This window comes from Phoenix dactylifera, chromosome 6 (genome assembly GCF_009389715.1).
Source record: "Phoenix dactylifera cultivar Barhee BC4 chromosome 6, palm_55x_up_171113_PBpolish2nd_filt_p, whole genome shotgun sequence".
Taxonomy (NCBI): Eukaryota; Viridiplantae; Streptophyta; class Magnoliopsida; order Arecales; family Arecaceae; genus Phoenix; species Phoenix dactylifera.
The window spans coordinates 12,281,355-12,307,017 of record NC_052397.1 but is presented as its reverse complement, the minus strand read 5'-3'; the positions used below and the strand labels follow the sequence as shown (position 1 = coordinate 12,307,017).

Below are 25,663 nucleotides of genomic sequence, written 5' to 3'. Positions count from 1 at the left end.
TTTTAGATTTTCAATTCTACGACTCATTCCGAACCGATCCGATCTAAATTTATAAAACTATTTAAGCCTGCGGGCAAATAGGTCAGCTGAAGCTGGGCACTTAAAGTCCGGCCCAAAGTTATGTGACTCGTTAAGAATCCAACGGGTCCTCATCGCCCCATAGGTAGGCCCTTACACCATCGGCCATTTCAAATTTCTACTAAATTTTGTCTCTTTCTCTCTTCCGTCCATCCTGAGGCCCGACTTATCGGCAAATCCCGGTCGGCCAACGCTCTCTCTCCCAAATGGCAGAATGCCCCTGAAAATTGCATTTGTGCGTCACATGAGTGCAGAATGCAGAAAGCATGCCACATCAGTTTTTATAGCATATTTTCATGTACGAGCCCCTGGAAACTGCATTTGGCTCATTAGCAGCATTTGTAGTCATTGATACTTGCTGTAATTATTGTTGAAATCAATATATGCTTACAAAACTTTTCTATGAGAACTACATCCTATTCATTTTTTTTTATTTTTTTCTAAGTCTTTCAGTTTTTTTAGATTATCTCCCCTATTACTAGTGAAGATGTTTTCCCATTTTTGTCTATCAGTACTGTCTCCACTCAACATCAAATATATAGTAGTTGGAACGGCTAATTGCACTTTAATTTTTGTAAATAATAGTTGGAGCAAATAATTATACTGATATTTTCTTGAGATGCATTTTATCTGATTCTCTCTTAAAAGCTAACTGAAAGAATGTCATGCACTCAGTGTTTGCATATGACAGGAGAATACTTATCTATATAAGTTATGCGAGTGTATCTTCATCAGAAGTCAGCCGTATGTACATCAGTACATGTCTGATCAATATTTTGAAGCATCATGTGCATTGTACACGCCAGTTCTTCTAATTGTGAATACAATGCATGCAATTGTCTGATAAGCCCTTTTCTCTGATAATTTGTCGATGAAGTGGATCGAACAAACAAATCCAAATTAGGCCTGAATTTTTTGGATTGGGATTGGATTATACATAGACCCGAGCCGATCCGAATGATCTGTTGAGTCAAAAATTATAATCGTGGGCCCTATCCAACCCGATCGGATCTTCTATTTGGTTGGATCTAGGTCTAAAATTAAAACCCAAATAAAGAACCGGGTTGGGTCGGGATCGCTCATGACCCGGTCTGATCCAACCCATCTGCACTCCTAGTAAACACGAACCCAGATCGCTTATCTCGATCTGGGTCAGACCACCTTTAACCAGGACCTGGCCTGAAATACTTGGCTAGGCTCAGCCTGTCCATGATGGTCTTGATGGGCTCTAAAAGACAAGACGTGTTTGGCCTGGTTCTTTTCTATAGTCATTTCTCGTCCATCTTGACGACCGGAAGTTTTTGCTACCAAAAGAAAAAAAAGAATATCAGAAGATATTTATGATTGGAGCCCTCCATTTAAGGTCAGGTAGGGCCCTTGATCTCGGCTCATACCTTTCCGCTGGAGGGCTGATATTGTAGGAATAAAGGGTCTCAGACTTAGTCTCACATCGACTAAATAGCGGAAAGATCTGTGCCCTAAATGGAAGACTCAAGTACTCTTCCCTCAAGAGGCGCGTTTTAAAAGACAAAACCGTAAGGAAAGCCGACATATGTCATACCTTGCCCCAAAGTGGATAATATCTCTTATGAGGACGTAGTCTTCTTTCTCTATTTCAGTTCGGTGGGGGCTAAGGTCTGAGGTCGGGGGAACTCTGATCTCAACAGTTTCTTCTTCATATCTACCCAATAAGGATATTTCAGTTATTTTAATTTGAAACTGGTACTTTTTTTAATGGCATTAGATGACATGACTATATATGTAAAATAAAGATAAAAAAGAGTAGAATAACAAAACAAATATTTTAAGAGGGTATACATATAAATATTAATTTTAGAAGGATATTTATATAAAATTTGATATTTAAAAGAATATATATACAGAAAAACTCTTCTAGATATGGACTTATCTCACTAATTTTAAAATATTTTTATTATCCAACATAACGTGGTTTGATATGACAAAATTTAGGTATGAAATCTGGGTCTGGATTTACTAAACCCGGCCCCCTCCTGCGTTCAATCACGCACGTGCTTCTTACTGCCAGTCACGTGCATTTCATCGGGCGGCCCTTGAGCCTGAGTCTCGAGTTACCACGATTTGGCGAACAAGTTCTTTACCCCATTTCGGCGTCGTTGGTAGGTCTTCACGCTTCTTCCCGGTTCTCTCTCCGCCGCCGCCGCCGCTGCCGCCGCTCCCCAACCCCGCCTCACCCTGTCTCTCTATCCGGATCTCCTCCCATGCCGACGGTGAGCGTCGGCAGAGACCGCCTCTACGGAGCCCTCGGCGAAACCTACAGTAAGGCCGAAGCCTTCCTCTTCCTCTTCTCCACTAATTAAATCTCTTCATCTCCGTCTCTCTTGATGCCATCGTTCTCTCTGAATCGCAGCGCAGGAGGATTTCGAAAAGCTTTGCTTCGAATTCGGCATCGAACTCGATGACGTGGTAAGCTACACAAATCGGATCTCCTCTCTCTTTTTCAGTATTTGATGAATAAATCTGATGCTAAAATCCCGCATTCCTTTGCTTCATAGACTACGGAGAAGGCTATTATTAGAAAAGAAAGACATCTGGAAGGGGAAGCAGAGGATGAAGACGAGGAGGTCATCTACAAGATCGAAGTCGCGGCCAATAGGTAATTAGTTCTTTACAAGTTGATGCATTTACTGCCCTTCTAACACTAATTAAAGAAAAGAGTTCTTCATGTAGTTTAAATCTGATTGTTAGGCACAAAATTAAACAGAACTTGATGGATGATGCCTTCTCCTTGGCAACTAAGGAACCATTTCTAGCTGCAATGGCTTTGTGTGATTAATAACATGCAATGTGTTTTCTCTTTCCCCATCTAACATAAACTACAGACGGTTAGCGGTAGTCTTTTGCCAAATTTTTATGCATAATGGATTAAAAGTCAGATTTTATAAACAATATTTTCTTTTCTTTTTTTATATTAAATATGCTAATGTGTTTATTGCTGGACAAGAGAAAAGGTAGATGCATATTCTAGTTTTTTAGTTCTATGTCTTTTCTTGTTTGCTGGACTAGTTCATCCAATAATGGTGATCCAAATGGGTAAATAGTACTGGTACATCAACAATTCGCTGCTGACTGTATGCATTTTATTCAACAGTTGACCTCTTATATTAGATGATGCACTGTATTTCAATATACTTGAATTCGTATTATTAGCCTTCATGTTCTTTTGTTGATATTGGCAACTCAAATTTAATATCCATGTACAGTTGGTAACTTTCAGTACTTATATTGTTTTGTTTAATGACTGCAGATACGATTTGCTTTGCCTTGAGGGAATTGCACGAGCCCTTCGAATATTTATTGGGAAGGAAGAGATTCCTGTCTTTAAAGTCACTGATGTTCCACACAAATCTATGCTTAAAATGCATGTTAAGCCCGAGGTAATTGTTGAGTCATTGAGTTGTCTGCCTTAGGTTATGTCTATTTATTGGCTTTCATTAGTAAAGGGGCTTGTTCATGAAGTCACTTTTTTCTGTTTTCCACTTTCCTTGTTATTTTTTCTGTTTTATCTGTAAGTAAATTTGAATTTTAAGAAAACGTTCTGATGTGAGCATCTCTTAACAGACTGCATTGATTCGACCCTTCGTTGTTTGTGCTGTTCTAAGAGGAATAACTTTTGATGAAGCCCGATACAACAGCTTCATTGACCTGCAAGATAAGCTCCACCAAAATATTTGCCGGTATAGCATGTTTTGACAATATACCTACCTTATGTTTATTGACAGCTTTGTTCTTTTATTCCAAAAAGCACCTGAGAAACTGTGTATTAATTCTCTGGAAATAAAGCTCACTGTTCTCCTGATTTCCAGGAAGAGGACTCTAGTTGCTATTGGCACCCATGATTTGGACACAATACAAGGCCCCTTCTCATATGAGGTAACTTTCAATTAAAATATGTTATTATATTTTTGGACCCTGCCTTATTCTGTTTATTCTTGTTCATGTTTATAAATCAGTCCCAACTGAACTTGAGTTTCGTATGAGATTACTTTGAATTAGATTGAGAGTATAGATAAAATAAACTAGGAAAACTCCCAATTCTCAAATGAGCAAAATGTTTCAGCATGACTCTGTTTGAATAGAAGGCTCTAGAAGCTATTTTTAGAGGTATATATTATAGATACCTAATTCAGCCGTTGGCAATTGGGTTGTAGACTCTACTCAGAACTTGTAGCTAACATAAAAACATATCTGGCAGTGTTCTATGATGATTCAACTGTAAAATTCATGGTCAGTATAACCTAGAACTTGGCCATTTGTTGGTTCCACCACCTAATAGAGTTTCTTATACCACTTTCTTGCCATACTACTCAAGACCATATCTTACACCATGCTATCTTTTCTTCAGGCTTTGGCACCGCCAGAGATAAATTTTGTCCCTTTGAAGCAGGTGAGTGTGTGCATGCACTATTTCAAACTAATGTGCCATGTGTTATGCTCGTATAATTACCTTCCTTTTGTCTTTTTTCTACAAGATCTATAAATACATGTTTTATCTTCACGAAGAATTGATGCATTAAATTTCTATGGGTATTGTTAGAAAAATTGTCTATAGTCTTTCTGTTCATTACTACTCCAGTCACCATTCTGGCTATATTTTTGTTTTCTGTTCTTGTTCTTTCTCACAAAGGCATGGTAAGCATATAATCATTTTTCTTAAGAAACAAAAAAGTAGAAGGGAGCAAAATTATCTTAACTGGAGCTCACAAAGACAAATGTTCAAATTGAAAGAAGTCCAAATATGGAGTTGCCAGATTTTAGTAATATTTAACCAAATATATGTACTGGCCATCTATCATATAATAGACAAGTTAAGCTCCAAGGCTTTGAGGGCAAGTAGAGGTTCTTGATATTGGTAAAAAATTTGTGAAGTGTTTCAACATATATAGAGCATGTTTAATTCGCAAACATAGCTCACCCAGTCATCTTGTTCTTTGCAAATTACACCCCTTTCAGTGTATTTGTTGGGTCATACACGAAGAATATAAATTTACATCAAAACACAAGCTGATTATAGTTTTAATTGAAAAAAGACCAAATACTAACTCACAATTGAGAAGTTCTTAGTGAAGTACTTTGTGCAGGATTTTTTTGGTTATTTAGAAGTTTAGAACCTTGATATACTTCTAGCACTGGAGGCCACTTTGCGTTTTTCTTATATGGTATATTCTAGGTATGAAAAATTGAAGTTTTCTATAGAGGAGCCTGGGAGCTATCTAATTATTGAATGCTAGATAGTGTTGCTAAGTTCTACGTACTTGTAAATAATGGATGATTATAAGAAGGTTCTTGGGATTCTCATTGCAATCCATGGCACCAAACTTCAAGCTTACTTGTTGGTATGAGAGCAATGGGAATTTCTCTCCATTTCAGGTCTCCATGCTCTTGTATGCTCAATCATTAATGGCTTAAACCTTGATAAGAGGTTTATTCAAGTCAAGAGGGCACCAGTGGAAGACCTACTCCATAGTGGGTGGGAGTCTGTGCTGGTCAGATGTTGGCATTCAATGAAAATACAAAATTGTGATGTAACACTGTATTCATATGTAAGCTTGAGCATGTGTATTTTCTGGTCAAATATCCTATCTGGCAACCAAAAAATAAGAATTGTACTTGTTTTTTAACCTGTCATTTTAATGCTATCTAAACTACAGACCGTTTTTTCCACAACCTATATAGTATCCAATTATGCAATATCTCATGGTAATCAAGATAGCGAATAGATTGGGAGTAGATCAAGTCAAGGGTATGTCTGTTAGCAGGATCCTGAGCATTTCATATGCTAGCTGAGTGTCAAGGTGTCATGAAGTCTCAATCAGTTAAAACATCCAACAAATTTGGCAAGAAAACGCTTCCACACAGTATAAAGAAATGCATCAATAAAAACAGAAAACAAACAGTACAGACTGGTATGGTGTTGCTACAGACTATAGGTACCAACCAATACCAACTAGTAGGGACCGGTACTGTTGGTATATAGTGATACAATCACTTTCGGCATCTTGAGGGTCGCACATATGCCAGTTTTCCATCAGAATGATACAATACTAGTCGTACCATCTCGTTCTGATGGTATTTAATTACTTGAAAAAATGGCATGATACTTTCATCAAGGTGCCTAGACAAATTAGATCAATCTTATACGACCCTTGGAATGGTTTGAGAGATCGATGTGTCAAAACTTGCTTCATGATGTCCCTTAACAGGATTGTCAACCTTGGTTCCATTCAGAAAGATGAAGTGACTAATTCACCATCTTCTTTGGGGCGGCAATGAATGGAAGCTTTGGTTTACCCTTTCTGTTTTTGCTGTGAAGGAAAGGTGTAGCCCATTTAATCTGTCCAATGAGGAAATGAGAGTAGGGAAAAGCTCCAATGGATGCTGATATTTTTGGGTGGTTGGTATATGTACGTCAGTCCATTTTTGGAGTGCCGAGAATTTTTTGTTTGTCTTCTTGTGTTCAGAAGTGCAAAAGTTTCAATGCTCCATAACTCTTATAAATTTGAACATCTAGGGCACAGAATGTTAGGACTTAGAAAGGAAATAAATATTGGTCAGTCATTTAGGTTAACTATTATGTGTTTAACCATCAGAGATATATGGGTTTGTTTGAGATAGTTTAGTGATACTGGACTATATACAGATAGAATTTATTTTGGGATTTTCCAATAATTCTTGGAATTTTTTAAGCATGTAAATTGATTTAAAATTGAGCACATGAAACTTTGCACGGGGTCGTATATCCGCTTTTAAAACTCATTGAATTTGTACTGATGGTTCCTGTAAGTAATTTTTGATGTTCTATGGTAGGTCAATAGTAGTGGAATATCAAATGCTATTACATTCTGTATTTATAGGTTAAAATATGCTGTAAAAAGGACTTTCTATAACAGTGAGTTCAGCTTATATTTGTTCTTAAGTTAAGGTTTTTTGAAGCTTTATTTAGGTCTTTCAATGCTGTAGGTTGCCACAAGTAATTTGACCTGGATTAAATGAGTTAAACTACTTGCAACCCACTCTACTTTTTAGCAAAATACCTCACCCTATGGGGTGGAATAGCTTACTCCAGGTTGTAGGCTTGCCTATTTTTTGAAAAACCACTTAGGATAAGATGCTAAAGAGTATTTGACAGGTTAAAGTGGATTAAGTGGTTTGTAGGGACCTCTTTTCACTTTAGCGCTGGACTGTATACAGCCTCAAATTTTTGAGTCATTAGGAATACCAATAAGACCTTTCTTTTCTTGGACTAATTGGAAGCAAGCCACTAGAGGAACCAGGAAATTGATTTCAAACTGATCTTGTGTTGGTAAACATCCATAATAGGCAAAATTTTGTCATGGATGACAGGTACTTGAAACATATCTGAGTTAGTGGCACTGATCTGCTTTTAAACTGTTGGACCTGTGATTGCGGTTCTCATGGAATATAAAGTCATATGCAGCAGTGCAATAATCTTTAATGATGGGTACATGTTCCTTTTTCATATCAGTTACATTTTTGATATTTAGGCAGCAGATGAGTTAGCCTGTGGTTGACCAATGTTTTTGACACAAAAGCATACTGACGACTTTTTGTAATTTTATCAATATAAAGGAAGGAACCTCCATAATATCGTTTCTTTTCTTTATTGTTTTTGCATGCTGTGGTACTTGACTGTGGTGGTTGAATCTTTTTTTTTTTCCCTTTTGTTTTGTTTTCTTTTCCTTTCTCAAACATGGTCAATACTTGACTGGATGCTTCTGTCATAGATGCTGAAATGGGAAGAGCTTTCAAACTTTGCTGTTTATTGAGATGTTAGAAATTTTAATCCATAATCTGATATTTTTAGGGGGAATCAAATAACATAAACGAGGTGCAAGACAGCAAGAGGCTGCAAATAATCTCTTGTTATAATTGAAAAGCACTATTGCAATATCTATCCCCCCATATTACAAGTCATCTTTCCTTTATAGTTTATCAAATTTTTGCCTTTAACTGCTGAGATCCTATGCCCAAAAATTTAATAGAGGTAACATATACATAATCTTTAAAACTTATTTTGAATTTAATATCTTGATTGGCTAGCCACTATGTATGCTATCTTGAGTCTTGCATTTAACATAGCTGTAGTTTAGAAACAGTGGAACTGGAACCAATACATGGGCTTCTCATAGCGATTCCCCAAAAATCAAATAAGCAACACAGATGCAAGATGCAAAGCAACCTTGTCTCAGCTGTTTAGCACCCTCAGCTCACCTAAAGGTTTGCTCTTGGGAGAGCTCCAAGGTCCAAACCTTGTGGTGGCACAATTCTACCATGTTTTTAGAAAAAGGAAAGGAAAGGAAAGAACACAGGTGCAACACACGTCTATGTAACTTGCTACTATATGTTTATTGATAATTCTCTAGCAAACCTACCAACAAATTGTATGACCATCATTTAAGTTCTAATTAACATGTAGTGACCTGGTAATGAGAACAGAAGACAAAACTAATTTATGACTACATAATGCTAAATTAAAGGATTGAGTGATAATACAATACAAAGGAGCATGCCATGGGCAATATCATCATAACACAAGCATTGGCGAACTCTCGTGCTTATGTGGGTTTTACACATGAAACGAAGCATACGTAAAGGGCATGCTCTTAAAGGATGGTTCAAACACAGGGATCAAACATTGTTAATATCACACTTTCTTGAAGCAATACTGGATGTTAATACATCTTTTTGTGACATGTTCCTATACAAAAATAAATAATTTGTGGGCATTGGTTAAGGTTACCATATAGGACCTAAATATGCTGTTATCTTTCAATATATCATGGATTTAGTTTCCTGTATATCTTTTTACCTGTCATGGTTCTTTTTTGGATATTAGATGACCTGTCATGATTATATTATTATCATTATATATATATATATATATATATATATATATATATATATATATATATATATATATATATATATATATATATATATATATATATATATATATATATATATATATATTGTGGAGATGTCTGCTTCCCAGTGAGAATTAGCAGTTCAAAAGTTTTAAGTGACATTGTCTTTATTCTTGCCGATTTCTTTTTTAGGTAAAAAGTTTCAGGGCCGATGAACTATTGGAATTATACAGAGTAAGCAGCAATAATTCATCTTCTCTTAAATCTTTATGAAGCACCAGACCAGTTCCCTGTGACAGACAAGGCTGACATAATTCCTCTTGATTGTGTTCCTTTTCTCCAACTTGGTCATAGTATATGTTGGAAATTTTGACATTGTATTATCATTGATGTAAAGCTTTTATCATCTTTTGGCAGTCAGATATGAAACTGAAGAGATTCTTGCATATAATAGAGAATTCTCCTGTATACCCTGTCATATATGACAACGATAGGTGAGTAAGTCGGTCTATATCAGTTTGTGCTTTTCTGAATGTAAAGATTTGATTTACTCTTTCTTATTGGTTTTTAACTGATATTTATTTGTGTTACTTAAGATTCTACTGGCTTTCAATCTTGTTCTTTATACCCCTTTGATCACTTCTTAAAGTACTGAATATATGTAACTGTGTTACCATGAGCATGCAGCTATATCTGTTTTTCTACAATAACTTGTCATGCGAGAGCTTTTGGTTGCTTAAAATTATTTTTTGCAGTCAAAGCAATTTTCATGCTACTTTTGTTTACGTATTGATGTGATGTGCTCTGTAGAACTGTTTTGTCACTGCCACCGATTATAAATGGTGCTCATTCAGCTATCACTCTGGAGACAAAAAATGTGTTCATTGAATGCACAGCCACTGATTTGACAAAGGCAAACATTGTTTTGAATACAATGGTAGGTGAAAACATTTTAAACACCATAATTTTTTGCCCTTAAAGATAATCTAATAAGTTCTGATGATGATAGCTGTTCTTGTGATTCCGCAGGTAACAATGTTTTCGGAGTATTGTGAAAAGAAATTTGAGGTCGAACCTGTTGAGGTGCTGTACTCTGATGGTAGGTCTTGCATTTACCCGGATCTTACAGTTAGCAATATGGAGGTCTCCCTTGCTGATATTACTGGTCCCATTGGTATCTCACTGGAGGCATCAGAGGTATCAGTTTAGGTGCTTTTTTAAGTAACTCTTATAGTGTTACACAAACACGGCAATTTGTATGATGTAGACCGATGTTTCTTTTATTTTAATCATTCTGATCAGGTACCATTAGTTTGATCAATCATGTATCTTTTTGTGCTCAATTCGATTGTTGGTGATCGATTGGCACTTTAACTAAGAATAGAAAAAGGTCCATAAAATCTGGAGTTTCAGACCTCCCATCTCTCTGCAAATAAAGAGAGCAAAAAAGTCATCCAGTCATGAGAACTGAACTTTTAATTCATATGATTACTTTCTTTGGATGCTTTAGAAAATGTGAAGCACAACTTCAGATATATGTAATATATGTTTATCTTTGATCAAAAGCTTTCTGCAATTTTATTCCAGCATGCCCAGGTAAAAAATCTGGCTCTGCCCCTGAACTAAACAAGAATTTCCATAAATCTCATGCATTTTAGGTTTTGCAGAATTTTGTTTCAGTAAAACCAGACAACCAAACAACCCCTTTTAAGTGTTAATGTGGTTTTTTCCTCTCTTTCCAAATGCTTCCTGTGTGAATCAATGAGGTTCGTTTTGTCTTCAGTACATTATTCTAAAGGCTTACAAATTCATTAGGGGTTGAGTCTTCAGAGTTCAGACCCATGCCATATTGTGCAGTCTATCTTGAATTTCAGTTTCTCTTGAAGATTAATACAAGGATTGAATGCCATTAACATCTTGCAAGGATTAAAGTACTGCATGCCTTGCCCATGTCGTTCATAGACTGGCGTGCACATAGTGCAGTGCTGTGTTGCTCTGAAGTCTGCTGGTCCCATGTCCAGTCACATGGTAGAGCTCATCGCAAATGAAATGGGTTTGCACAAGTGAGTACAGGTCTGGTAGGCACTGCTATAGATAAATATGGATGGTACAGGGGCACAAACCCCTGTTCATCCATATGGTGCCAAAAAGTTTGTGTTGTACAACACCAAGATAATTTTGTGCCATCTCTCTCCCCCCTCTCCCCCCACTCCCACTCTCCTCTTTGCTTTTCTTCTTCATTTATTTTTTGCTTCTCTACCTTTTCATATTTATACCCAAAATAGTTGTTGCGACTTTTTTGCTTCATGTGTCGCTTTTAATTGACTTGCAACATTTCTATGAATTCCAGCAGCGTGGTGCTATGTCTTAAACTGCAGCTATAATACTTGATTTTATTGTAATAAGACTGTTCGGTTTGGGAAAAATTTGGTTCCAACTTGGAGTTTGTCCAAGTTGTAGTTTGTACAGTGAGTGGATGCAAACATTCAAGGGGTAGATATAGCCATGAACTAGAAATATAGATTCTTTGTTGTTCAACTGTAAAAATGGCATATGCAGTTTCACTTAATAAGAGCCAATGAACTATTTCGGTAGAACATAGTCTTGGGCGCAATTATCTAATCTGACAACTGTTGCATATTGTCAAGACCATTTGTTTGATAGAGATAGTGAATATGTCACTTTTATCAACCATGGACAACCTCAAGCAGAAATAGGATAATCATTCCTTGATCTAGTTCCGGTCAGACATAGATTTTGAGATGTTTGGAAGATGGATGTAAATTAGTTTTTCAAAAGGTTCATTCTTGAGGAAGTATTGTTTCACGGTCCCTTTTCTTTGTTTTTTGGTCCTTTATATTTCATGACTGGATACTTTGATCTCTATGAGGCATTCCTCTCTTTCTTGGAGCTTTGCTACATTTTGCCTAGGCGTTTCTTTAGGAGTCAGTATCAAACATCAATCTACGTGAAAGTTGAATAGTAACTTGACACATCAGCAAAATTGTTGTTTATCCAAAAGTTATTTCTTTTGCAGCATATTGCTTTTAAAGTTTTTATTTGATGTTTTTCTAATGCAGTCAAAGTTGTTTAATGTGTTTTTCTCGGTGACCAACCAAGGTGGCCAATTAATTGTCACCTCACCTAAGGTTTGATTTTGAAAGTCAGTTATGATGCTCAGCGCAACTTCCCTACATCAATGCCTTTAATCTTGTCAGATGTAGGTGGTTGCTTGGGAGACCTTTTGCCCTTTAAACGTAACAATTTTCCTTTAGACAAGCAAGCCATAGCCCAGGCTTTATAGCCCGTTATGGCATTTAACCACCTTATAGTGGCTATATATTTCAGTGCAATTCTTTTGTAGGGGTTGTTACCTGGCTATGTAGGACTGAAACATGTTTATAAATTATGAAGTTTGTCCTGTAGATTTGTAGAAAATATTGTTTCTGTTAATGGTAAAGCATGTATATGAATTTTTATACCTTGTTTTTCCTTAACTTAGTGTATGACTATCAACACTTTAGTTATGCTTATAACTAACATACTCTGATTTCAATCCACATAGATGGTGTAGGATTTAGAAGTTGAAGCTCCGGTACCATGGATATGTCGATAAACAATAAAAATGAGTATCATTATGACATGCCAGTTCAATACTCCACATGTAAGAGATATCTAATCAAACAAATCAGCAGTTCAATACTCCAGATGTATGAGATATCTAATCAAACAAATCAGCTTCCTATGTGCATGAATGGTGGAATGTGTTGGACTTTGAGAGCCTCCGACAACTGTAGAATTTGTGATTTTTTTTTAATCTATCTATCATCAGCTAGTTTCTCTAACATTGAGTCGCATACATGCCTATGTGTATGTACAGTCTTGAATGATCTTATCATGTGACTCTGTTATCCTAATTCTGCACATCATATAGGTTATTTTACGTCTTTGCCTATTTGTAAATGTAGGGCTTAACTTGTTCAGTTTGTTCTTTTCTTTATACCCACGGGCTAAAATCTTCTATGATAATATGGCTTCAAATGCTTTTCTTCTTTTTGTTAGCAGTTCGTTTTTTCCTAGTACTTCAGCTTTTTGGATGTTATTAAGTCAATCAGTTATGTCATGTCAAGTGACAGTCCTCTTAATTTCGTGCTATATCATTCTTCGAATATGACTCATCCCTAATTACTTACAAATGATAGGTTGTTCCATTGTTGAACAAAATGCAATTGCAAGCTGAAAAATCCTCGACGGCAGATGGAAAGTGTAATATAATTGTTTCTGTACCTCCCACTAGAAGTGATATTCTACATGCTCGTGATGTGATGGAGGTAGGGAATGTGACTGGCGATTATTGATAGATCAATAAACTTTTACGTATATATTCAGTAATTCTCCCTTTTTGGACATCTTGGGCTGACATCGGTTTTTCTCCTTTTCCTAATCATTATTTAAAGGATGTTGCCATTGCTTATGGATTTAATAACATTCCAAAATCAAAGCCTAAATGCATGACAATGGGAGGGCGGCAACCATTGAACCGATTTTCTGATAAAATCAGAGCTGAGGTAGTCAACACAGCTCGTATTTCTTTTCTGGATTCCTGCTGATAACCTTGTCCTTCATTTGTGGCTAATTGATATGTGATTTCTTATGAACTGCTAATATGGCGTCCTGCATATCTAACTGATGCCATCTCCATCATCCTGATGGATTGTTTGTATGCACAGCGTTTTTGGCTCATGTCCAAATTTGTACTACTGTTTAAGTGATATGCATGTGCAAAGTATCTATCCACATAATAGTACAAGTCTACCTTACCTGATAGAAGGGTATAACCTTATCATGCCTGTAGATTATATTAAAATCCCAAATATTCATGTAGTAATATGTCTCCCAAATGTTCAGCCTCGATTCTACAATTTTTCATTAGTGTTCATTTCCATTCAAATGAAATTTTTAGTCATATTTAGTTAACTTGCGGAGCTTTGAAAATCATGTAAGTTGGCATCTCATGACTTAGGTCTCTTTATGTGATGAAGACAGTTATTTGATATTAATATTCAGTCCATGTGGGTGGAATCTAATAAGTGATCAAAGATATCAGTGTTCAATCTCTGATCAAGCTTGTGTTGGATTCCTAGATAGTTGCTTAAACTTGAGCTTATGACCAGCAGATTTTTATAATAAATGTGGTATGAATATAACAGGTTTAACTCTAAAGGTTCAAAATTGTTCTATCTGTTTCTTTAGTGCACTAATGGAAGTGAATTGACTTATATATCAATTTATTCTTTTCAAACATTGAAATATCAGTAAGAGGGATATATGCTAATGTGCTAGACTCACTCCTTCACATTTGGTGTTGCCTAGGTGCAGTGTAAATTGTGCTGAATGTCGAAGGTAAATGTAGTAATTTATTTATTTATTTTTTTGAACTTTTTAAAGGGTAGTGTCTGGAACCGGGGGGCGGAGCCCATCCTCTGCTCCTCCCTAGCCCTCCATGGCCCTTCACCGGCCTCCTCTGGTCATCCTCCTCCCTCTCCCTCTCTCTTGCTCCCTCCCTCTCCCCCCCTCTCTCTGTGCCGGTTTGCCCTCAGTACGGCTCGGTACGCTCCGAATCGGACGGTTCAGGACGGTACAACGAACGTTGTGCCGAACCATACCAATTTTCCTCTAGTTTGATACGGTATGCCCGGGCGGTTTGGGATGGTTCAACGAACCTTAGTCTTTTGTTATTAATAATAATGTGAGGATTTGAGACTAATAGAGTTTTTGTATTATCTAGGATTTGTAGTGACTTGTAATTTAATAATTTTAAGTATTGAACAAAATTCTTGTTTCATATGATTACAAATATAAGAACTTGTAGCCTATATGATCTTGATCAAATATCTGAGTGGCCATGATATTTATGTGTTTTGGTGCATTCTTAGGTGGATTAGGATTTAGGAGGAAGAGGAGGGAACCTAGATTAAGTGGTAACATAACTTAGTTGCTAGAATTGGGGGCAGGCATGAGTGCATGTTTAGGCAAGTAAATATTTTTCAAACACTTGAATTATGGAGGTGCCTTTGGAAGTAGGTGCAGGCTCGAGTTTATGGCGATTTCTGAAATGGGTAACCCTAGGTAGAACTTTCTTGTTAGCAAGTGCCACAGGTAGGAGGCGGCAAAGGGAAAGGAGCAGTGGGGAAGTGGAATAAGAGATTTTGAAAGGAGGCGAGGAGAAGAGAGAGGAATAAGAAGAGGAGATGGTGCAGAATAAAGGTGAGAGGGAGTAGAGGCAAAGGAAGAGAAGTGGAAAACAAGCTTGTGGAAGAGGTGGGCTGGTTGATAGCACTTAACTATTGTTTTTTCACGGGATATCTTCCGAGGACCAATTGTAGGCTGCCTAGGCCTATGTAGGTGCCTAGACAACTACTGCATTCTAGTTGCATGTGATGCCACTTGAGCCCTATGTAGGCCAGTTATGGGGTTTCATACACATTTGATCGCATGGCTAGCTTTTAGAACTGTTGAGGTTTTAAATACCACGGGACGAGTCCGTCCCGATTTTTCCATGCAATAGTATGCCTTGCATATGGACACATGGGATTGTGGATGCCACTTTCTATCTTGTCTCGATCCATTTCCCGACATGTCTTGTCCCAACACTGTGCATGGTGGGATGCTGACATGTGCATATGTGGAATAGGCTTGTTATCGGCATTTGTATACAAATATTGTAGTTTTCTCTCATTTTATCGTTAATTGTTATCGGCTTGTTATCGTTATTGCGGAATCCTACTCATTCCTTCTTTGCTTCCTTATTAACCTAGATTAGTGTTCCATAGCCAAACCCATTTTGATCGGATGAGGTTTGAACGATGATGACGGCAACAATAACAAAGATGCTCGCTAAACGCATCATGTCTGACAACATAAACACTATGAACTTAAATACAAGAATGCATGACTAGAAACTGGATCTAATTTTGTTTAAGCATATCTTCAACAATTGTTTAATTTGACCTTCTATTGTCCAATCTATGTCTTAATAATTCACCTTTGACATACCAAATCATGTCTTTTAGTATGTCATCCAGCCTTTGGTGTACTACTTGCTTGGGTTTTGCTTTTAACTCATATAAATGAATTTTTCTTTACTCTTGAATCATTGCATGACAATTGTACTAGAATTGCATTTTATCAAAATAATCACATAAATTGCTTGAGGGTGAATTAGAGCTGGAAGTGGTCCGGGCCATGCCAGGCTATACCCCTACTCGAACCTGGCCCGAATTTTTTTTTGGGCTTCGGGCCGGGCTTAGGTCTGAAAATTTATAATCTAGGCCTGAGCTCGACCCGAGCCTAGGCCCAAGCCTGACCCAAATCTGATTGGGCCGGTTTGAGTTACTCATTTGGGCCGAAAATAGGTCCAGCTCGAACCCGATTGAATTTTAATATTTTATAATATTGCTTGACAAAGAAATGAGCTAATTAAAAATTAGACTATCTCCTATAACACAAGTAAATGATACATGATATATTATTCTCAGCTAAACTCATTTTAATTTTTCTTTACTTCCTCATTATTCTTTCTAAATAACAATACACAAAAAATAAATTATTTTGGGCCTGAATTTGAGCTCCATTTCGAGCCTTATCCGGGCTCGGGCCAGGCTAATGACATATCCGAGACCGGCCTGAAAAACAAATGGGTTCTACATTTAAGTCCAAACTCGACCTGAATTCTTTCGGGTCCACCCCGAAGCCTGGCCTGATGGGCTCCGGGCTGGCCCGAGCCCGTTTCCAGCCCTAGTGTGAATATAAAAACCATATGATGACTTCACAATTTTTGTTTCACAAACCCCTTTTTGAAATAAGCCATTTTTATAGATTATAATATAATATACTATGGAATCTCCACACCCTCACTTAAAAGCAAGATTACATTATGCTTTCGTATTATCTAGAATATCGTACAACTAGAATTTGTGGTTATGCTTCATTAATTGTGGTGCCCTGTCACTCCAACCTTGAAATGTCACATATGCATTGCAATGCTGCATCCTTGTTGAGGTTCACTCCTGGGAGCGAAGTACTGTATCCCTCTATTGTTCAATCACTAATACAGGGCATTTATATTGTATGTGATTTATTCAAGAGAAGGAGCATTTGATGTATTGCTGTGATCCCATGTTTCCATCAATCGTGGTTCTCTGGAGTTGATTTGATGCATACACACCAATAAAACTTATCTCAGCCTGTTTCATCCCTCTTCTCAGCAGAAAGGTCCTCAACTCAACAGTAGCACTCCTGTCATATTTCTCAAGAAAAAGAAAACGGTGAATGCGCTCCTCCTAGTGATTATAGGGTGAATCTGGAGAAAAATATTTAGTAAAAGAAGATTGTACTTGTAGAAGAGAAAAGAGATTCACTTCCTCATGCACAATTTCCCAGGTCACTGCACATTTGCATTATATATAGCAGAAATTTTGTTGATATTTGCATAAGCACCCTTTCATTAATTTGAGACTAATGTTTTCTCACTTTGTTTGAATAGATATTAACACTATGTAGTAATCAAATTCCCAGGACAAACTGTTTCTGGAACGTGAATCATCTTTTGATATTTGCATTTTATAGTGTTCATTTATGCTTCAGTTGACTGTGTCTCTTATCGAATATTATGCACCTTTCTATAGGTCTCCAGAGCTGGGTATATGGAGGTGCTCACATGGGTTTTGTGCTCACATGAAGAAAACTTTGCAATGTTGAAACGGAAGGATGATGGAGACAAAGCTGTTATCATTGCAAACCCTCGATCATCTGACTTTGAGGTTTGTTTTCTCATCTTGTGTTATATATTAAACTGATGCATTTTTTATTTTTAAAATGCTCTGATCTTTCTGTTTAGCTTCACTTAGTCATCCACCTAACCTTCTAAAGTTTATATCTCATTCCTTTAGTGAGTGAGCATAAAAATTTATCCTGGACCATTAACTTTGTTTTTACCTTCTCATCCACCTGACCTCCTAAAAGTTTATATCTCATTCCTTTAGTGAGTTTGTACAAAAATTTATTCTGGACCAAAATTTAACATCCAATTGATATACTTTTTTGAGCTTTTGTAGTGACATATTTTACTTCAAAATGCATTTAGCTGGATCCAATAATTATTACCAGTCATTGTCAGCTGACTTGTCTGGCACCGGCACCGTATGTCATGTTTTTCCATTTGTGCCAATACTTAGCACACTTTGACATGGTAACATGTCACATATTGGCATGCAATTGGTACAGTGCTAGTGCAGTGTAGCAATAAGATATTGGCATGGTATGATGGTATACATTGTGGTGTTTGCCAACCAACACTTAAATTCATGGATGGACCAATATGCTTTTAAGGTCCAAAATACTTAAGGGCCTGTTCTAAGGGGGGTAAAAAAAACTTACCCAGGAATCTGTATTTCCTTGGGTAAGTATTTCTCGGGCAACATTTAGACAGAAAAATAATATACCTATGTTCTTTTATGTATTGGAAAGTGGCTTCAGAATTTGTCACCCATGTTCTTTTGCATTACTACTTTCCTGGGTAAGTTGCTAAAATCTATCCATATTGTCCATAATATCCTTTATTATATAAATTTTATTATATGATAAGAATACTGTAATATAATATATTACATTATACATCATATATATAATATAATACAATATATTATAATATATAATATGTATACTATAATATACTATGCTATATTATTATATAATAATTATATTATATTATATATTATATTGGACGGACGAATCAATGAGGGGAATAGGGAGTTGAGTGTTAGGTCGGGGGGGGGGGGATGCGGAATGAGGGGATTAGGGTTAAGGGTATTTTAGAAAGGTTATTTTACTGGCTGATGGGAAAATAGTTTATCCACTTCCTAGGTGGGCAAGTCTTTCCGTCCATTTCATGGGTAAATGCTACCTATAGAAAAATAACTTAGCAACATAGAGGAGCATAAGAACGTGGGTAAGTTGGTCAATGGGAAAGTTGACCAATTGTCCAATGTTATTTACCCACCAAAGAATGAGACCCAAAAGGTTTTTGCTGCCCAGGCTTGTGGCCCTTTTTCTACAATATGGTTTATTGAAGCACCAATAGCTACATTGTTATCTTACCATGTATGATGAATAGCCATTTCGTAGTGGATTATCATTTTTTTTTTTTAAATAAGGCTTTCATATTGGAGTTGTGGGTCGAAAATCCATGACCAACCCAATTTAACAATCCATATTCTTAACTTTTCCAATTAATTAAAATTTTTGTTTTAGTGTTGCATTATATTCTAATGCTTTCCAATCTACAACAATATGAATTAATTCTAATTTAATTGGGATTTTTTCCATTTTTTGGCCTTATTGGTATCCTTTTTTTTCCCTCCTACCAAATCAGATGCTTGTGCATCTATTTCGAAATCTTCCATAAGGCCCTTGAGGTGGATGATCCTAGATACATGAATCTAAGAAATAGTGAGAATTCTTGATCTCTCTCAATATCTCTCTCAATTCGAAGATCCAGGATTTGAATTGATGTCGTTTCATTGATTCCTCCTAAAGATTTCAATTCAATTGGAATTTGGTTATTCACAATGTACGATGATCCCTTTTAAGCATCCATGGCTGAATGGTTAAAGCGCCTAACTGATAATTGGCAAATTCTTAGGTTCAATTCCTGCTGGATGCACGCCAATGGGAACGTTCAATTCAAGTGATTTCATCTTCTATGTTTGATAACATGAGACCATAAACCATATTATCTTGTATAGTGTATAAATCATGTGTGACAAGTAGAGACAACCTCATGGTTCATGTAGGTAATATTTTCTCATCCAAATTTTATGAAGTGAAGTCTCCACGAAGGGCTGCAAGTAGATCAGTTTGGATTGGTTATGGGCACCCAAACCCAATCCTAATTGAATCGGTTCTTTATGAGACCATAAACTATTTTATGTTGTATAGAGTATAAATCATGTTTGGATTGGGGATGGGCACCCAAACCCAATCCATAGTTGAATTGTGTCAAAAGATTGAACCCAAACCTAATCCACTTCCATTTGGGTCGGATTGGGTTGAATATAATATTATTTTTCTCAATCGATCAATTTTTTTTGGGGTCAAATCGGGTCAACAATAATCCTAACAGAAACCATAATAAACATATATAAATTGATTACCTAATTATAGTGTGAGCATATTATACAATAAATAGTAATATGTAATATATAGATATTATCAAAAACATATTCTATGTAAGATTTGATTGGTAACCACATATAAGATTTCCTTGATAACCACATATCGTTATAATTAACAATGCATTATTGACTAACTATATGATGAAAAGAAAACTAATTTCTTATATTCAATGATAAATCTAAAGTATTTATTTTACTAGTTTGAGGTTGTTTTGGGTCATTTTCAGTTCTAATTGGAAATTTAATAATCTAAATCCAATTCAAACTCAAAATTGGTCATGTTTTTGTATCCAAGCGTAACCCAATTAACTTTGGTTCAGTTTGGACTAGATTAATTTATAACGGGTTCTGGATTAGAAGTGGTTCGATCCTATCCTCTTGCAGCCCTACCTCCTACATATGGGGTGGAAATTGCATGTGTACGAGCTTCTCCCATTAGTTTCTTTTCCACTATGTTTACATCGCTAATAGACCTGACTCTTATCTTCCATTCATGTAATATGAATATATGATAGCTTGAATTTGGCTACAATTTTGTACATTGAATACTTTGTATATCAATTACAAACTTGTTTGTGATACAAACTCAAACCAATAGGTCTATAGGTAATTTCAGATTGAGAAATGAAAAAAAAGTAGCAAGTAGTAAGAGATATGTGCATTAGTAAAAGGTGCCAAATCCGTTTTTAGATTATTTACGAAGTTTATCATGCAAATTGTAAATGTAAAAACCCATCAGGAACTTTTGAAGCCGAACAACCTTGTCTATATGCTATTTATTCTATTCTGTATGCTATTTATTCTATTCTTATGGCATTCTAACTATGAACTTGCATTTTGTTATGCCACTGTCTTTGACCCATATGCTTCCATGTCCTGAAAAAATGTGTACTTCTGCTTTAGGTACATTAGCATAACATTATCCTTTTTCCTTATCCGGATTCTTGTTGATGTACTTAAGGTTTCATGTTTACTTGATGTATATCAGTTCAAAATCTTTGGCATTGCAACATGTGGATTAAAGTGCTAGACAGCAGGCATGACATATCATGGTACTGTACTTTGCCAATGCCTTGCTGGCATGCATCATGGGAATGGTTCCATCTGCATGCCGGTGCTTGGCTGTCAGCTGTATTGGTGCATGGCAAGCACTGGCATGGCATGGTACGTACCATGCATGCCAAGCCAGTGAAAGGCTGGCATACCACCATCATGTGGTGCCTCAAACCATGGTTTAATGTGCCCTATTTTTTTTTGCATTATAAATGATCATTTTGTTCCTTTATTTCTTCAGAATTCTTATACATGCCTTTATTTGGAACTTTGGTATTAAACAGATTGTTCGAACAAGTCTTATGTCATGCTTATTGAAAACTGTAAAGCACAATATTGACCATCCAAGGCCCATCAAGGTATCCATGGAGATTCTTGTCACATGCTTATTATTTTAACTCAAGAATTTGATTTTTGTTTTCCCCCAAAGTTGTGCACTGTTATTTTTTTCCAGATAAAATTACATTAAGAAACCCTGAAATGATCAAATTCAAGTGACTAACTTGCTGACGTTAGTATCTGTCTTCATTTAGTTTATTGAACTCTTAAGAGATGCGTCTGCTTTTTTAACTCCTGATTTTGTATTTTCCTAATTTGTAAACAAGTCTCCTGCCATCTGCTTCTTACTTCAAGCATTGTAAGTTATTTGTGGAAGTTGTTTAACACTTTCATTAAGTTGGATTGCCTATCTCATTTTTCATGCAATTAAGTCATTCAATTTCGTATTTATAAAATCAAGTTACTCAAGTATTTAATTTTTTTCATGTTTAATCAAACTCCTAAAAGAATTCCTTATTTATCTCAGTTTAGTTAATACTTAATGTGCAAAATGTCTTAAAAAAATATCATGAGATTCATGTTTCTCGGTTCTAGATTAATTTTTTATTGTTGGATATTTTGGAATGGATATGATAGTGTCATGCCCCCAATCTAAGCATGTGCCGAGGAACACGGCAACCCGCCGCACACATGTAGTGATGGGCCCCATGAGCTTGCAAGATGTGACCCACCAAACTAGCAATAGTCCAATAACTCTGGCTGGATAACAATCTGCAAAAACTGACTAAATTTTTCCAAAACTTGAATTGGCCACACGCCAATTCCCAGAACAACCACAAGTTAAACATTCAGGTAAAACTACAATTTAGCCAACTTAACCACTTTACAAAGTTTTTAAGGGGTCCAAATAGTTATAACAGTAGTATCAGCGAGGGTTCCAAACAAAAATGTAAAAGCTGGGTCGGTCCAACTAAGTTTAGGGCCTTGCTCTAAACTCATTATCCAACTTCTACCAGCCCCCTGCTATGCCTCAGTCTCTGTGAAAAAGAAACAAGAACAGTGAGCTAGAAGCCTATGTAAGCAGCCGATTACCGCAACCAATTTATGGATGCATGATTTAATAACAAATATAAGATTTACATACTTAAAATTATACATATAATTTCAGGGAGCTGTATATAAATCATTTTCCAAATCAATATTCCAAACATGATTCCAAAGAATAATTTATAAGTCATTACCAAAACTAAAGTTTCTTATACCTGCATTTTCAAATAGCATTTTATGATTATATTCTAAAACCGTTTATCAACTCATCAGCAAATACCATTATGGCTATATTATCCCTGTGGCCGGGTTTGAAGTACCACACTTAACCCCTAGAGCAGGTCCAAAGTGCCGCATTTAATCTTGTAGAGTAGGACCAAAATACCACATTTAACCCCTAGGAGTAAGTCTAAAGTAATCAAAACCTTGGAACGATGAAATGCCAACGTATAATCCCCATCGGCAGAGTCCAAAACATTGCCACACTGAAAGTGAGCAAACACACAACTCCAATTGTTTCTCCAATATTATTTCATCTAATTTCCTACTTACAAAGGTGGCTCATATAGTTCATGAAATCCTCAATTAAGATTGTGTGAAGAGAGTTTCAAATATTTAACATATATGCATGGTTTTCAAAGAAGTATTTGAAACATTTTCAGAAATAAGCAACCCATAGTTTCATGCAGGGGCTTCAAATGATTCAATATTTCCTGGAAACATGACAATATTTCACAATTATGAATGAACATGGATTTCAAAGATATTGAAGGGTTTCAATGACATAATATTCTCTTGTTTGATCCAATTTACAGATATACAAAGTAGATTATACAATTTTCATTGACCAATATGAAGGACGCACAAGGGCCATTCCTGTTTTGGCTCTGTGAAATTTAAAAGAGTTTGACCGCTTATTCTATTTCCATAGTATCAGCGATTTCTAAAACATTTAGTTCAATGCTTCCGATGCAGCATCTCATAAGCCTGGTTCCAACTATCTTGTCAGCTTTTATGACCATTGCATTTTGTCGCTTGGAAAATGTACAACCTTGGTCGTCAGGCTTACACTGTTGCATCTGCATGACTTATCCATGTTTTCTTCTTTTCTAGTACTGTTGATTAATAGAGGCACCAGAACAATAATTCTGGGATTGCTTAAATGTCATGTATAATTGACAATCCATTTTGAAATTCCAGATGCCAGCTCCACAATTAAGTTTTAGTATTTATATCTTATGCACCTTTAAATCTGTGTCATGGTTTAACTTGAAAGGGGGCTGGAAATTGGTTATTTTCTTTGGTATTTCAGCTTATGAAAATCGGAATGATGCTGTTTTGAATGTAATTTGCCTGTTTGACATAGATATTTGAGGTTGGAGATGTTGTAATATTGGATGCGGCACGTGATGTTGGTGCGGCAAATAATCGTCAACTTGCGGCATTGTACTGCAATGTTGCCTCAGGATTTGAGGTATTATTTTTGTGGCATCCACATTCTGTTGATATTTCTCTGATTTCATACATAAAGTCAAAACATTATTAATTATCCAGTTGAGTTGCTACTTTGGTTAACTACTTTCATTTGGTCTAGCATGATCTATATTTTCCTACTGAGCTTTGGATCACTTATATGATTGAGTCATGTAAAGAACAAAAAAAGTACTTATTGTTATTGCCTCCATGACTTCTGATCTTTGAAGTTATTTTGAATTGAAGAAAATCCATCATCTTGCTTTGAAGCTCATGCAGAAAGTAATTTATGCATGTCATGTCATAGGATTTTTGAGAATCTTCCAGGTATATAAGTGATTCATTTTGAATCCTTGGTGGAGCTGCTCCTTGCTTTCAGGTCCATAGATTTGATTTGGTTATATCTTAGTGTGAAAAACCAAGCTGGCTGTCCTATCATTTTCTCTTCTGAAGTTCATGGAGTTTGTTATACCATGTTATTGAAGAATTTTTTAATAGGCAATGGAGCTTAAGAATGAATACGAGATCTTAACATGATTTAAATTGCCAACTTTTTTTTTGTTGTTGAAAGTTTTGATGATAGATAAAATATCTTATGGATGTAAGAAAGATTTTCAGATTACTTTTGTTGATTTATTCCTGGTTTGCAACTTTTGTCATAGCAAGGTATAGGTGGATTTATCAAATTTTTACAGCTTTGCTAATATGAGTTTTTGTTAAGAGCAGTTGCAGTATGAGAGAAAAGATGTTTTGGATACATATCTGTTACCTACCTGGTGTATAGAATATCTTTAGAGAAAGAAAAAGAAAAAGGAAAAGGAAAGATATGCTTGAATGGCGAATGCAGTCAAGAGCAGATTTTCGATGCTATCTATCTTGTTATTACTTTCTGCTATGACATTTTGAAAATCACTTATCAGTTATAAAGATGAATCGATTATTTCATAACAGTCTGATTTGAATGAATGTCTTGAATAAAATATTTTTTTGAAACATAGTATCATGTGTTTATCCAGAAAATAATGGTATATTCTATCTTGCGATGAATTGCAATATTTCCATTCCCTTGAGAATCAATTTCAAACTCAACTAGCAATAAAAGCCATCTTAATATACAGTTCATGAAGCTATAGAAGGGAGGTCATAAGTTCATCATAAACCTTCATATGAGTTTGATGAGAAGTTGCACGTTTAACATGGTAATGTCCCCCTTCACATAATATTTGTAGACTAAATGTGATTGGCGATGTATTACAAAAGTGAAGAGTTCCATAAACTTCTAACTAAGCATGGATAGGTGACAAACCAGAGAATGGGATCTCAAGAAGAAAGCATGTCCCTGCGTGCTGCCGCTATACTTGAGAAAAGACTTGAAACACTCATTTTCGCTGAAGATTTTTGGTGATGCTATAAGGTGGAATCCTTCAGTAATGGTGCTAGTTGTCTAACTGGGTAAGGTGGAAGTTATTTTGCTGTGACCTGTAGGCAGGCTCTTGTGGGCATTGGTTGTTTGTGGATCACTTCAATTGCAGGCATCTAACTTGCAAATTTTGGCTCTTTTGCTGGTAGCTACTT

The 25,663-nt window shown here is 36.1% G+C and overlaps 1 protein-coding gene across 2 annotated transcripts in view; it reads left to right on the top strand.

Moving 5' to 3' along the window:
* The first annotated feature begins 2,178 nt into the window (after window positions 1–2,178).
* The window catches only part of LOC103715927 (phenylalanine--tRNA ligase beta subunit, cytoplasmic), a 30,954-nt gene continuing 7,469 nt past the window's right edge, over window positions 2,179–25,663 (top strand). Inside the window, exons 1-16 of one of the 2 annotated variants that reach the window (XM_008803726.4) lie at window positions 2,179–2,376; window positions 2,468–2,523; window positions 2,613–2,713; window positions 3,365–3,494; window positions 3,679–3,794; window positions 3,924–3,990; window positions 4,463–4,504; window positions 9,195–9,236; window positions 9,420–9,496; window positions 9,813–9,939; window positions 10,032–10,199; window positions 13,205–13,333; window positions 13,460–13,570; window positions 17,690–17,824; window positions 21,574–21,648; window positions 23,982–24,089. In XM_008803726.4, coding sequence (XP_008801948.2) covers window positions 2,319–2,376; window positions 2,468–2,523; window positions 2,613–2,713; window positions 3,365–3,494; window positions 3,679–3,794; window positions 3,924–3,990; window positions 4,463–4,504; window positions 9,195–9,236; window positions 9,420–9,496; window positions 9,813–9,939; window positions 10,032–10,199; window positions 13,205–13,333; window positions 13,460–13,570; window positions 17,690–17,824; window positions 21,574–21,648; window positions 23,982–24,089 — 1,542 coding nt within the window. In that variant the 5' untranslated portion in view covers window positions 2,179–2,318. The remainder of the gene's footprint in view (window positions 2,377–2,467; window positions 2,524–2,612; window positions 2,714–3,364; window positions 3,495–3,678; window positions 3,795–3,923; window positions 3,991–4,462; window positions 4,505–9,194; window positions 9,237–9,419; window positions 9,497–9,812; window positions 9,940–10,031; window positions 10,200–13,204; window positions 13,334–13,459; window positions 13,571–17,689; window positions 17,825–21,573; window positions 21,649–23,981; window positions 24,090–25,663) is intronic. The other variant, XM_039127447.1, reaches the window with a different exon arrangement.